At 23.2% G+C, this 15308-nt stretch overlaps 5 protein-coding genes across 5 annotated transcripts; all 5 read right to left on the minus strand. All coding sequences in view use genetic code 6, as the record gives it.

Annotated features, from left to right (window-relative positions):
* Nucleotides 1-717: 717 nt before the first annotated feature.
* Nucleotides 718-2522, minus strand: TTHERM_00056060 (histidine acid phosphatase family protein; the record flags this gene model as incomplete). The annotated part of the gene is made up of 2 exons (XM_001007537.3): nucleotides 1977-2522; nucleotides 718-1704 (listed from the first exon to the last, which is right to left on the minus strand). Exons 1-2 carry the CDS (start codon nucleotides 2436-2438, stop codon nucleotides 718-720), a joined length of 1449 nt encoding a protein of 482 aa, XP_001007537.2. The 5' UTR covers nucleotides 2439-2522.
* A 374-nt stretch (nucleotides 2523-2896) lies between these two features.
* On the minus strand, nucleotides 2897-4361 carry TTHERM_000056049 (histidine phosphatase family (branch 2) protein; the record flags this gene model as incomplete). Its single annotated transcript, XM_012795495.1, has 2 exons — nucleotides 2897-3865; nucleotides 3912-4361. 2 exons carry the CDS (start codon nucleotides 4359-4361, stop codon nucleotides 2897-2899), a joined length of 1419 nt encoding a protein of 472 aa, XP_012650949.1.
* Nucleotides 4362-5518: 1157 nt separating this feature from the next.
* On the minus strand, nucleotides 5519-8108 carry TTHERM_00056050 (E3 ubiquitin-protein ligase HECTD1; the record flags this gene model as incomplete). Its single annotated transcript, XM_001007536.2, has 2 exons — nucleotides 5519-7264; nucleotides 7452-8108. 2 exons carry the CDS (start codon nucleotides 8106-8108, stop codon nucleotides 5519-5521), a joined length of 2403 nt encoding a protein of 800 aa, XP_001007536.2.
* A 1974-nt stretch (nucleotides 8109-10082) lies between these two features.
* On the minus strand, nucleotides 10083-12663 carry TTHERM_00056030 (hypothetical protein). Its single transcript, XM_001007534.2, has 4 exons — nucleotides 11691-12663; nucleotides 11237-11503; nucleotides 11094-11166; nucleotides 10083-11026 (listed from the first exon to the last, which is right to left on the minus strand). The coding sequence occupies exons 1-4, from the start codon at nucleotides 12525-12527 to the stop codon at nucleotides 10305-10307; spliced, it is 1899 nt and encodes a 632-aa protein (XP_001007534.2). The 5' UTR covers nucleotides 12528-12663; the 3' UTR covers nucleotides 10083-10304.
* Nucleotides 12664-13797: 1134 nt separating this feature from the next.
* Nucleotides 13798-14361, minus strand: TTHERM_00056020 (hypothetical protein; the record flags this gene model as incomplete). Its single annotated transcript, XM_001007533.1, has 1 exon — nucleotides 13798-14361. The coding sequence occupies one exon, from the start codon at nucleotides 14359-14361 to the stop codon at nucleotides 13798-13800; it is 564 nt and encodes a 187-aa protein (XP_001007533.1).
* Between the last annotated feature and the right edge of the window lie 947 nt (nucleotides 14362-15308).

The raw sequence follows: 15308 nt of genomic DNA on the forward strand, positions 1-15308 counted from the left end.
TTATTATTATTTAAGTTTGAATGACATCTTTTCATCATATGATTTTAATTTTGCCATATTCATTTCTGATAATAATTAAACGATCATTTAAATCTTCAAAAATAGTGTAATAGAGACTTTGAAACTAGTTTTACCTGAATAAATTACACACTTAATAGACTTAGAAAGTTTATTTTTACAATGAAATGTATGAATAAACAGAGAATTAGATGTGAATAATTAAATAATAAATATAATATTTACTCCAAAAATAAGAATCAAATCAACATAAATTATCTTTAGTTGATAATTATTTTGACAATAGTTAGTTATAATAAAAAAATTACATTATTCTGATTAGATTAAAATAAAAATTACAATCTATTTTATTAAATAAATTATATTTTACGTGTTCATATATTATTTTATCAGTTAAAAATCATAAAGATTTTCAAAAAATTCTATTTTCAAATATTTGTTTTTTTATAAAATAATACCCAAAAATTAAAAGTTTTTTATGTGGAGTTATCATAGATAATAAAAAATAAATAAGTAAATATATTTTAACTTATTTAATTTCATAAAAATTAATGAATGTCAAACATTCTCAAATAAAATTAATTTAAAAAAAATAAATTTTTGATTTATATATTAAAAATTTTTGATTTTATTGTAAAACTATTATATAAATTATTATGTAAGTAATAGCATTTAATTTAGTTTATAATTTTTTTATTTTCAATCTATTTATTATTAATATTCAAATGTTCCTGTTTCTAATAGTCTCTCTCTAAGTACTTTAATTTCTTTTTGTTATAGTTAGATCTTTTTGAAAGCATAAAAGAGAATCAAAACACTAAATATTTAAACAAATACAGGAATAAGTATTTAGAAAACATTCAATTTGTAGGAGTATTCTTCATCTTCTTCAACGCCAATATTTTGACTCAATATTTAAGGGTTATTGAATACATCCGTTTGCATACCACATAATAAATTATAGTTTTCAAACTATTATTTAATCCTACTTTCAAATTCTAAATAGCTACATTAAGTAGAATTTCTATCACATAAATTCATATATTGACCATTATATCTAACTCTGACGTAAAGTTAAGATTTATCATTTATAACATTTTCTTCTTATTCGTGAATTTCAAACAATATGTGTGAAGCAAAGTGAGGACCATCAGCACAATTAAGGAAGGATTAACCTTATTTGTAGAATTGGTTAAGTTAACATTCAATAGAAGACAAGTTTAGGGCTTAAAGTAAAGGACCAATGTTGGTATCGTGCCCACTGTGACTGATCCATTTTAGTGATGAATTTCCTGCTATAATCTAATCAAAATATCCAAATATTTCCTCGAAATAAGGCTATGTAGCTACTTTAACCTCCTTTAAACCTTCATAAAATGAGAAGAAATTATAAATAAAAGTAAGATTAGCTTCAACCTCACTAGGAATAGGAGGAACATATCTACCGTTGTTTGTATCGCAATAAATAACATCAGTTAATGAATAAGCATCATCTACACTTGATATTGTTTAGTTAAAGATTTGAGTCAACTGCTATAAAGTTTATGACATTTATGAGTTAACAAAATTATAGACTTGAGTCTTTTCTTAATGATAATCATTTGAATATTTTCCATAGTTAGGACAAATATCTTAAGCTAAAAATATGAAATCTGTTTATGTGCTGATAACATGGACAGGCAATACCTATTAATGATATTAGATTAAAACCATTTAAAAAATAAAATACTAATTTTAAAGTTTGTGTTGTTTAATATTTATGGTAAAATAGAAACCGATTGTATTTGAATCTACTAATAAAACTATAAACTCAAGTATTTTCAATTATTGCATTCAATTTAAGGAATTTTTTTTTATGTTTGTTTAAGGTTTTTTGTTAATTATTTGCTAAAAATTTCAACAAGCACTAAGTATTTAACTTTAAAATGCTAAAGTGATTTTATTTAAATAATTTTTACTTATATTTGATTGGGTAGAGCATTAATTCCTAAGCTTTTTGATGCATCAATGTTAATATCTGGAGATCTAAAGGGTGGTAAAGTGTAGTCATAAGAAAGATTAGATGGTAACTAAGCTCCAAAGCCTTGAGGATAGAATCCTTAGAAATGACTGTAGGCACTCATGATAGTTCTATTAAAATCATCAGCTCTGACATAGATTAAAGAGTGGTTATACTACTCAGGCATAAAATTAGTTTTATTTACATATTCTTCTCTCAAGAATTATCCTAAATTGTAATGTTGCCTTTAGCCGGTTGCTGTTAACTCCCCCGCGATATCAGGTTAAGAATTACCGTCGTAATAGCTCGATAAAGTTCCTCTTGCACCATGACGATAAATTTCAGCTACTATCTTTAGTTTTGCTTGGGATTAGCTGATAGACAATATAATTAGTACAAATATCAAACTGAATTGTTTCATCTAATTTTGATTCTTTTGAAGAGAATTTTGATTAATTAATTATAAATAAATAAATACTTATTTAAAAATATTAAATTTGTAATATCTTTTTCATTATATTTTTTAATCATTAAAAATATTCATTATGGGGTCCTTTCTCTTTACAGCAGAAAATTTTGAGCAAGTGATCAGATGTATACAAATTAGAGTAACTATTTTTACATTTTGCAAATCAGATATTTACTTTTTATTATAAATTGATTGCAATCAAAAGATCAACTTAGAAATTAATTTTTACAAATTATTCAAATAACTTATGAGAATAAAATTTATATTAAATTTTAAAAGAAAAAAATCAAAAATCAAAATGTAAAAAAATTTTTAAAAAAAATGAATTTTCTTTGTGTTATACTTAATAAATTTGCTAAACAAAAAGATATAAATATAATTATAATTCATGTTATTTATTTATTTATTTATCAGAATGCTTGTTAATAGTAAACTTGTTATTAAAGGGGCATGGTGTACATTTAGTTTTATTAATTTTTTTGTTATTTCTTGGTTCTAATTGCATACCATCCGATTGCAATAAGGGCGGCTAGTTAAACAAAAACTATGATTATTAAACTATCTTCTTATTCATTAGAGGAGTTTGAAGCAACATTTGAAAAGCTACTTGATTTTGCAAATAGATTTTAAATACCACATTCTTTCTTATAATCTTGAGGGAATTAGAAATTAAGTCTGGCCTTAAATTCATTGTAATCACAGTATGTACTATTTCTTTCACAGATATTCATATATTCACCATTGTATCTAATTCTTACAAAGTTTTAAGAGTTATCAGTATCATTCTAGTGTAATTCGATGATAACAGAAGAGGCAAATGCAGGTCTATGAACACAATTTAAATAGGTTTGTGTTGAATTTAATTTAAAATACTCATTCATCAAACATTCATAATTGGTAAAGTTTAATATTCTAAGTAAGGGTGCAACGTTACTATCATGTCCACTAAAGCTTAACCATTTAAGAGGAGATGTACCTGCAATAGCAGCATCGAACTTCTATAAAATATCTTCTAACATAGGTTAGGTAATTAACTTAACAGCTTTCAAGCTACCACTTTACATAAAAAACCAGTAGAAGTCATCAAGGAATTCAATAGCTTTCCAAGTATCTTAAGACAATTAAGGAATAGGACGACCATTGTACAAATCAGCAATCAAGGTATCATGTAATCCTTCAGTCATGATCCAACCTGCTATTGTCTTTTTGAATATAATACTTAATTCTAAGTAATATTTTGCCATATGAGCATCTACATAAGCAGAATCTTTAACGTTTTCTGCCATAAATTCAGCAACATGGATAGGATAGTTTAAGCAAATTTTTGATGCTAAGAAAATAAAGTCATTTTTCTCAGATGAAACATGTACTGGTAAAACCTATTTAAAATTTTAAGTTATTTAAAAATAAATGAAATAATTTTACTTAAATTCCATTAGGGAAAGCATAATTATCACTAATTTAAGTTGTATTCATGAACTCAGAAGAAAAAGGTGGATAAGTGTAGTTTTAAGGTAAATTTTGAGGAAGCTTAGCACCGAAATGTTCAGGATAAAACCCTTAGAAGTGACTTAGTGCACTCATTATAGTACGATCGCAGTCATCAGCCTTAACATAAATTTCTGTGTAATTGTATTTTTCAGACATAAAATTTTAATTGTAGATATATTCATTTCTTAAAATTTATCCAAAGTTAAAATGTTGTCTTTGGCCAGTAGCAGTCAATTGACCAGCGATATCACTTTAATTTTTTCCATCATAATAAGGACTTAGAGATCCTCTAGCTCCATGTCTGTAAGCTTCACTTACAAAAAGCAACTTAGCATTTGTTAAAGCTAATGCAAAGCAGAAAGCTAACAAAATATTCTTATACATTTTTATTTTTACTTAGCTATTTTTTTAATTTGAATTTACTTATTTATGAATTAATTAATTAATAAATTAATAAATTCAAGCAAAAATAGTCAAATTCTATTAGAAGATAACACTTTTTAAAAACAATAACCTAAATTATTGAAAGGCCATAAACAAATATTTATCAACATCAATTAAAGTTACTATTGAAAAATTGTTTATTTATTTATCATAATTTTAGTGAAAATAAATATAAATCAGAAAACGTTTAGTTAGTTTTTATGTAATATTCAAATCAATTTTTATACAAAAGGAAAATATCTCAACTTTACAATATTAAATTCAAAAGTTTCTAAAAATTTTGTAAATTCGATTATTGAATTAAATAAATTTGCTTTATTTATTTGGTAGAGCTTATTTTGCTTTGTCTTTATTTCAAGTGAAAAAAATATCTTTTATAAAAGGGCAAATTAGATGAAAAAAATATCCACCTTACTAACTTAAATAGAAAAGGTGGGGTCAACACTTACAAAGATATATTAAATTATAAAAGAATTTATTCAGTTGAATTCTCTTCACTAAATTACAATTTTTTGTTACGTGTTCAAAACTTTACATAGCCATAATTTTTAAATATAAAAAAAATAATTCTTAAACCATTTAAATGGGTTATTTTACAATTTTTAAATTTTAATTATATTAAATAATAAAATTTCAATCACTTCTTCTATTTTTAATTTTAACTCCTTATCATATTTTCTACTTTTTTTCTTTAAAATTTTGAAAAATCTATAATAATGATTTTATAACAATTTTTATTACATTTTATTTAGAACTCTCAAACTAAAAATATTTTATTTGATCTTTAGATAAAGTAAAATCTTTTATTTTTTTGCTTTAATATTATGTAAAAATTTATTTTAATTTCATCTATTTTTTTTTAAATTATTAATTAAATAAAAATAATATTTTTTTCTACTTTTTGGAAACGAAAGTTTATATATCATACCTACCATATACCTTGTTAGCGTTTAGCAAAAAATTTTTATGATTTTATAAGTAAATAATCAAGAATATTAATATTTGAACACAACAAATATTTGTATATAAAATAATTAAACGCTACTAAGTAAAAACTAAAATTGGAATGAATCACTAATTAATTTTTTAAGTTTTTTTCAAAACCAACTATTGCCATAGCTGATTCCATATAATTCAAAACCACTTAGACTTAAGTTATCACTACCATGAGAGTTTTTGGAAATTTGAACAATTCTAAAGAATCTAAATCCTTTGAGTTAATGATCTGATAGAATTCTTTTTAAAGACACTTCATCAATAGAATAAGAAGATGAAGCTCCTCTTTCTTTAAGAGCTTCTCTTTCTCTTTCAGTTGTATAGTTAAAATGAGAGTCATTTGGGTCATAGTGAATTCTTTTGTCTATTGGTATGTAGTGGCTTCCATCAGCTGAAGCTTCTAAAACCCAATTTAACATGACATAGGTTGTAGAATTTCTGTTTCTTATAGTATAAGCTGTGGGATAAATAAATCTGTCTTCTCCTAAATCTACTCCCATGAAACTCATTTTTTCATTGCAAGTTGAGAAATTTTAAATTTCTCTTCCGACAAAATACTCAATTTTACCTGCACGTATGGTAGAAGCAAATGCTTGCACTTATCCTAATACATGTGGGTTAACATAAGGCTTTGTTTTTCCATAAGTACCAAGATAATATAGGACACCATTATCGTCTAGATCACTCTTATAGACAAATTCAATATTTCCATGAGATTATCTTGGAGGTAAACGAGTAGGAGACTTCAAGTTACTGCTATTAGTTATGTTTAAGTTTTAATGATTCTCTTATCCGTTATTATAGAATTGGCTTTGTATTGTTGGGTAAGGCTATTAAGATTGGTTTAAGTGTTAAGGAGGACGCATATTATTACCAAGCTAGCCTGAAGGTTAATAGAGTGATTGATGGATGGGAAGTTATTAATGGTTTTAGTATTATTAAAAGTTATTGTAAGAGGGCAAATTCAAGGCTGAGTTTCCTTAAAAAGGATTTATGCTAATATTATTATGTGAAAGTAAATTATTATTTGGATGCTATAACTGCAATTTAGGATCTATAAGGGAATAAGGATTAGCAGCTCCAACTCGAGAACTTTCTTGCAAAATGTTATTATTAACTTACTAAGGAGAGTGTTTTGCTCTGTTTGTAGCTTGAACATTCTCGCTTTTAATAGTATCATTAAGTAAAATATTTTTATCATGGTTTGGGAATTGTTGGTTAATTGATGAAGTTCTTTAGTGATTAACTGAATTTTAATTTAATTTAGATGTATTATTTGGATATGCAACACTTAAATTGTTAACACGATCTTAGTAACTTGCTCTGGGATCTAGATTAAACTAATACTTATTTAAGAACTCCTAGCTATCATAGAAATTTAATTTTGAAGATATTGCTTGCAAAAATATATCTTTGAATTCTTAAAAAACTTCCATATTGCTGTACTTTAAAAGTGTTTCATGACTTACATAACCAAGTCTAATAGAGAGCAGTAAATCTTTTTTCTATTCTTAAGTGAGTTTGAAATTTTACAATCTTTCTTTTGCTTGAGATTCCAAATTGTCAGGCATAATATAAACTTTTTCATCTAAACCAGAAACAACCTAAACAGGAGGTTATTCTTTATTTTCATTATTTTCTTGCTGCTCTACTTTTTAAGCCTCCTCTCCTTCTTATTTAGGTGCTTCTTCTCCTTCATTCTTAGGTGCTTCTTCTCCTTCTTACTTAGGTGCTTCCTCAATGTTTTATGGAGCTTCTTCAGGATTTGGCTTTTCACCTATAAGATCTTCTGCTTTTTGCTTAGCATCTTAGGCTTATTTCAAAACGGAAGGATGCTCTGGGTCACTCTATTATAATTCACAATTAGATATTTAATAAATAAATAGCTTAAAAAAAACCTATTTAAATTAGATTTTCTTTCATATTTGTAAAAAATTTAAAAATATTTTCTTCACTTTCAATTTTTGATGATATTATTTATTGGCAAAATATATTTATTTATTTATGAATAAAATAATTAGTTTATTTATTTACCTCTCTTTTTAGAATGTATTTATAAACGAGATTGAAGACATCACTTTCTTCGTTTACACATATATCATCTCTTTAAACTAGAGCTTTAAATGCTTCATAAGGTAAGTTCATAAGCTCATTCATTAAGAAAGAACTACGAAGAAAATCTGAAAATTTAGGAACAATCACATCTAAAGCAGATTACTTCATCTCCTCGCTCTAGAATTGAATGGAGTCAAGGAGAAGGTTTACAGAGTCGTCTTCTTTTTAAATATTAGACACAATGTATTCTCCAAAATAGATTTTAATTTTGTCCAATCCTAATGATTGACAAATGGAGTAGTAGTTAAAACAATTATTTTTATTTACTATTTTCACTACCTCATCTCTAACTTATTAAGGATTTTGGATTGACAAATAAACTAACTTTAGAATTTATCCTAAATGATCTTCTTCGCTTTAAACTCTTAAAAGATCTTGATTTTTAGCAGACTTAATTGATTTTGCTAATACTATTTTCTCCACTTATTTATGCTCTTCTAAAATCTTCAAAAAGACCTAGCTTTATGTAGCCAAAACGAACTTATGAGCTAAGTATTCTTTCTACTTCTCGTTAGAGCTATGTACTAGTTTTATATCGCTTAAAAACTAATTAAGTGCTAAAGCTTTAATTTCCATACTTTCTATATATTTTATGTTTTTTATGCTAATAAATTTTATGTTTAAAACAAACAATATTATAATTTATTAATTGGTGTTTAGCTATTTTTAAAAAAATTTGATATGTATCAATCAATCCTTCAGTTTATTTATATATTAATTAATTATCACTAAAATTAAGCATTATGTATCTATATATCTAATATACTATTATCTAGATCACAAAATAGTCTATAGTTTCAAGCTTCCAAATAAAAAAATAAAATTTATAACCATAAAAATAGTGAAATTTATACTACAAATACTTTTGATTAAGGTTTCGCATCCATTGAAATTCTTTGGTAGATAGCTGTTTAAAAACCATAAATATTTAAAAATTTAATATAACAAAAGTAATGTTTGCATAACTTTACGCCATATCTAATATAATCACAAATATCGGAATAATTAATATATTTAGATTTAGTTAACAAGTTAATGACAAATATTTTTTAATTTTTTTACTGAATAAATTAACTTTTTAGATAATCAAAATGCTTTAAAACAAACGTAAATTTATAAATTAAAAAGATACATTGAATTGGTAAGAGTTATTTATTAATGATTCATTTAATTTAAACAAAATTTGAAGAGTTTTAATTAATATGATGAATCTAAAAAAATATTATTAATTTAAAAATAATTTTTAATAAAAATTAAATTTTCAAGAAATTTTGTATCGAAAACATTCTAAAATTATTTTACTAAGTTAAATTTTATATTATAAAAATTATTGAAAATAACATAAAATTGTAAAATAAAAAAACTTTACTTTTGTTGTAATATTTATTTAAAAATAATTCATTTAATTTAAACAAAATTTGAAGAGGCTCATAGTTTTAATTACTAAAAAAATATTATTAATTTAAAAATAATTTTTAATAGAAATTAAATTTTCAAGAAATTTTGTATTGAAAACATTCTAAAATTATTTTTCTAAGTTAAATTTTATATTATAAAAACTATTGAAAATAAAGATAAAATTGTAAAATAACGAAACTTTACTTTTGTCGGCAATAATGATTTATAAATGATTCAATTATTTGGAAAAAAATAAGTAGCTAATTAATTCACTATGGTTCTTTATAGAATGAAGCCAAGTTTAGAAAAAGAATTTTGCTTTAAATTAAGAATAAAATTAATTTAAAAAAATTATTTTTAATAAAAATCCTTAGATCTAAGAAGTTTACCTCAAAAACATTTAAATTGTAATTTTTCTAATTTAAATATATTTTTTTACAAATTAGTTAAGAATTTAAAAATAACTCAATTATCTTTAAACAATTTTTATTTATTTTAAAATGGTAATCCAATTAAAATCTTCATAGGCTCATATACTCTACTTTATGACATTAACATGACTCCAAGTTTAATTTATTATACTTTAAATTAAAATAATTATTGGTTTTTCATAAATTAGTTTCAAGAAAACCTATAATGAAAAATGTTTTAAAATATTTCATGATAGAAGTTATAATTTTTATAAAGTAATTTAAAAACTTTCCAACCATTTTTTGATACTTTAGTCTTAATTATTAAAATGAAAATTATTTATTTTAGATTGTAGAATTTTAATAAAATGAATGATAATTTATGCAAAATTTTCACAAAACTAGAAGTTAGGAATTTAACTTACACAAATTAGATTTAACATAATTTATTTTTTGAGATGGAAATTAGTATAAAACAAATTTTTAACAGATTTAAGATTACGAGTAAATTTCGCTTAAATTAATGAAGTTTACATTTTATTACATATAAAAATTAAAATTTTTAAATTATACTCATTTGTTACTTTAATAATAAAAACTTCGGTTTTCCTAAAATAAAATTTAAGATTTGAAATAGTGCATATTTTATGTTTAAGTTTAAGAATAAATAACAAAATAACTTAGAATTTATATTTAAAAAACATCCTTTAAATTAAATATTTTGATAAAATCTTTTATGTTTAGATAAATTAGAAATTCATTTTAAATAAATAAAAATTGAAAATGCATGTTTGAATCCAGTCATTTTTAATCTTAATACCAATTATTAAAATTAGAATCAATTATAATTAATTTACAGTTTTTATAAACAAGAAAACAATTTGATCTGGCTTGTGTTTATTTAAATTACATACGTTAATAAAAATTTAGTTTATTTTTTTAGCTGGTAGAAAGTTAGCAAAAATCATTTGATATAATCACTAGCCTAAATTTGAACAGCAAATCCAATATTTACAGGTGATAGTTTAAAATAAATAATTGAATAATCAGTTAGCAAGAGGATTAAAGTATAAGCATTCAACCAAAATATGTTTTTTACTTCACTTTTTAAGTGGTTAACAACTAAAATCTTTTTAAATTAGGGCTTGTTATCATAATCAATAATTGAGTAAAAAATGATGGATTTAGATTAGCCAACAGCTAGAATGCGTTACAAAACTAATTCATTATATTTACTTTTTTGAATTCTAGCATCTAAATTACTGATAAAGCTATTAATTGAGTGATTTTTTGTAAGGTAATTGTTGATTTAGATATTATCTTGTAAGTAAAAGTACTCACTAAAACTAGAACCTTCTACTTAATCAATATCAGCTTCAAAACAAGCTTTTTTGAATCCATATTTCCATTCAAATATATCTCCCTTTTCTTCTTTTGTTTAAACAGAGTAAAGTAAAACCCCCTTTTCATGTATTGATCCAAGACAAATATATTTTGCATCTGAACTAACACTTGCTTGTGTTTCATAAATATACTCATTAATATTTTCTTAAATACACTTATCCACTATCATTTCATCTGATGCACTCAAGTTTTCACTGGGATATTCATTATCTTCATCTTTATCGTCTAAATTAGTTTCTTTGATTATATTGTTACTCTTTTGAGAAGACATTATTAATTAATCTTTTACGTTAAAAGTGATAGTTGAAAACCAAAAATAATTTAAATTTATTAAATAAAATTTAAATACTGTTAAATTATGTTTTTATCTTCCCTGCACTGTTTTAATTGCAGAAATCATTTGTTTGTTTGTCCTAGACAACCTAATAAGATTTTAAATAAATAATTAATATTTGAAATAAGTATCTTTTGTTTTAAAAAGTGTAAATTTACTTTTTATGAGTTTGGAAAGATATGAATATTATTCTATTTGTTTTGATTACTCAAAGATATTTATTTATCTTATAAAATTGAATTTTTCTATTAATTTTAATTGTTTTATCCTCTTTCTTTTTTGAATACCTCAAAGGTGTAGGCCTTTTTACTTTCAAAGTCAATTAGTTAGCAGCTATTTTTTTCATTTTTTAAGAGTAGACAATCATTTCTCATATTAGAAATTATTTTATAATTTGCTGATGGATCCACTTTAAACTTTTTTATCTGCATTAAAATAAATATTTAAAATATATTTTTTCATTCTATTAATTTTTTAAATTGATCTTTTGGAGTATGAATAAAATCTATTTTTTGTTTGCTTACGACTTGAAAAGTTTCTTAAAAAATTTGATAGTAGACAAATAAATTTCAATTCAAATATTTTTCAAATAATTTTTATTTAAATATTTACAGGAGTAAACTGTTGAGCTGAATCATATTATACTAATTGTGAGTCTGAATAAATAGCAAATATGAATTTACTTTCCCTTGACCAACAGAAATCTAGGGTAGAAAATTAATTATCTTAGTAAACTATGTTAGCCACTTTAATCCAGTCATTTATTTCGAAAAGAGGTGAATATACTTTTATATTGCCTCTTGATTCTTGTATAGCTAGTGCATATAAATCATTATTGCTATTATTTTAATTATTCTAGATTCTTTCTCTTTTAAAATTGCTATATAAAATTGAAGAATCTTAGCGAATCATACTCTATTCTGTACTGTATATCATGTTAATTTTTATTTTTTTATTTGATTTTTCAGAATATGTAGTGTAACTTCGAGGGTATTTAGGTTTTTGATATATTAAATTTGATTCTGTCATGTTTTTTTATTGCGCTTAAGGTGTTTAATTTTAATTTTCACTTTAAAATGAGCTATCTTCTATTTTCGTTTTTATTGCATGATCTCTTTCTTCAAATGAATCTTTTACAAGGATTTATGCAGCAGAATGTTATAATTTACATATGCTAGAGCTAAATTTAACTTAAGATGGCTTGTAAAGCTCGTAAGGTGAGAATTTAAACAAAGGAGTATCCAAAGATTTCATATCAGCATAGTTTAAATCTTTTTAAAATTTAAAGCGCCAATCTTCTATTAAATTATGTAAGGATTAAGTGCTAAAAATATATACTGTGCTAGATATGTCTATTAGACATATCCTTTTTCTATCTGCATCTAAATCCATCTTTGTGATGAGACATGGCTGATTTTCAAGATTTTTAATTTTTCTAAAGAAAACCATTTAAAATATATAATAATTTCCTATCAAATTTTGTATATAAATGGCTATTATTTATTCATACACTATATTTAAGTCTAAAGGTTTGATAGATAACCCTTGCAGCCAAACGAAATAAGTAAATAAATTTGTTTTTTTTGAAAGCAATAATTTATATTAGTGAGTAAGCCTTTTAAGAATAAATAGATAACAAATAGTAAATATTTAAAATTACAAGCAAATAAAAATAGAAAAATTTTTGTATGGACTAAAAATATTTATTCCCACTTTAATAATCGTTTTTCTGTTTGTCTGGATGAAAATAAATACATTTTTTTTTATATTGCAATACTCCCAGATTATTTCAATAGAACATTTAATATATTTTTTTTGTGGCTTATAAATTAATATGGATTAAATTTTCTAAAATCTAATCAGAGTGACTTAAATTTACTTACATAGCGTGCTAAAAGCTAGTCAAGTAGAATAATCTAAATATGATAAAATTGTAATAGTAGATTAATGTAAATATGATATCTATTAATTTTTTAAAAATGTTTCAAAAGCCACTCTTGAAAGATTTGAATTCTAACTACTGAATGAATTTTATAATCAAAAAAGTCTTAAAATTTAATATTGCGTATATTATAATAAAATATTGGAGTTAAGATGAAAGCAATGCATGTTTGCGAGTGTAATCAATAATTTCAGTTTTACTGATATTTAATTAAAGTGAAAAAAAAATTATTTGTTAAAATATTAATTAAAGCGAGTAAAGGGAATAGGAAAGTGCCAATACAAAATAAATAAATAAGTAAGTAAGTAGAATGATTAATTGACAAGAAAGATATATAGATAGATAGACATAAAGTATTAATAAAATAGTGAATAAATTTTATTAAATTTGAATGGACATTATTAAATTAGAGTTAGTTTTAAGGAATGTAGGGGAAGATTAAAGAAGAAACAAATTGATAGATGTTATGAATGAGTGAAGTTTTGTTTATCAGATTTGTTTGAGAAGGTTTGGTGATAAAAGTCTATTTTTTATTTAGTGAGATTCCGTTGACAGATTAAAGAATTTTTTATCCTAAAGCAACTGGCGTTGCTATTTTGATATAAATATTTGTTATAGTTAGAGAGATTATTATTATACAAAAATTAATATTTTTGTTTGGAATTATTTGATTTCTAAGTGAGTTAATTAGTAAGTGATTAAGGGAAAAGGGAAGGAATTGGTTTTATTTTTTTAACTGGCTTATTATTTAATTGTTAATGAAGCCAAATATTTTTTTCATTTTATTTTTAGGTCAATTAAATCTAATTCGCTAGCAGAAGTCGGCTAATTTTTGATTTCGCTGAGCAAAGTGTGTTTATTTTCTTCTTCGCTAAGATCCTTATTAAATTAAAGGTAACCATTAATCTTCTGTTTCAAGTCTTAAATGTGAGTGAAGATTATTTAATTTTTCTTAAAAAACTTTTGTCCCTCAGTAGAAATCTTAATTAATTAGTACTATCCGAAAAATTCTTAATATATGTCATCTACTATTTTCATTTTATGGTAGCAGTATTTTATTTGTTTAAAGAATTTTGGGATAGTCACTTCATATTTATATTTATTGACTTTCCTGTATTTACGGAAATTAGATATATCTTAGCATACATTAATCATAAGGTTTCTATCTTTCTCCACTTCCAAGCGTAAGAGAGATTCTCCATTTTAAGAGAGATAGTTGAATACATTTTGTCTTTAATTCTAAATGTATAATTCAAGTGACTCATATTGTTAAACGATGTATTCCAATTATTATTACCACTTCTATTTATCATTGAAGCCTTTAGCAGATGTGCAACCCATCAATTAATTTACTAAATAGCGATTTGATTAGAGTTGTATTTATTTTGTTTTTATAAATTTATTATGTTTCTTTTATTTTATTAATTTTTTATATTTTTATTTCAAGAACAAATCAGATTTTTATCAAGCAAATTATAATGCTTTTTATAAGCCCTTGTTTTTCTTATTACTTTTTATATATCCATAAATAATTAATTTAATTTCTCTCTACGAAAATCAAAATTCAAGCAACCACAAATATATTTTTATATGTTTCTAATACTTCTTATTCCTTTTTTTATACAATGCAAGGTTATTCTGACTCTGTCGGATAAGGTTTTACTAATATTATTATTGTTTAAAAAGTAATCCTTCCAACTTCTTACAAATTCACCAAAAAAGTTAACCAATTTCAATCAAATCATAAAAAACTTAATTTTAAAGTTTTTAAAAGTTTTCAAAAATATTTTAAAGTATTTTTAAGCTTTCAAAAATATTTTAAATAAAGTGCTTTCTTTTTATTTATTTTTTATTTTTAATTTAAAAATATCTAGCTAGCTATTGATTTTACATAAGCTCGAAAATTTTTATTGCAATTAAAAACGAGTAACAGTGATAAAATTCATTTTAGAAATATTTTATCTATCTCAAATCTTAAATTTGCTAGATAGTGTATGTATTTCGTTTATAGTAGAAATAATTTCTAAATTAGGCATTGGTTTTATTCAATGGTTTTATAATAAAAGCTACAAATATTAATTATAATTAAAATAGTAATTTTTTCTATTTGTCTCATTTTTTAGATTTAAAAGAATTTTAATAGCCTTCGTTTAAACTTTTAAATGCATTTATTCTTTATTTGCTTTCAAAATTATTTAAATATATAATATCGTAGATGATCTAATATCAAAAATTTTAATATAACATATATTATACGATATATTTTTCACTCATTTAGTATATTTAAT

This window comes from Tetrahymena thermophila (genome assembly GCF_000189635.1).
Source record: "Tetrahymena thermophila SB210 genomic scaffold scf_8254811, whole genome shotgun sequence".
NCBI lineage: Eukaryota > Ciliophora > Oligohymenophorea > Hymenostomatida > Tetrahymenidae > Tetrahymena > Tetrahymena thermophila.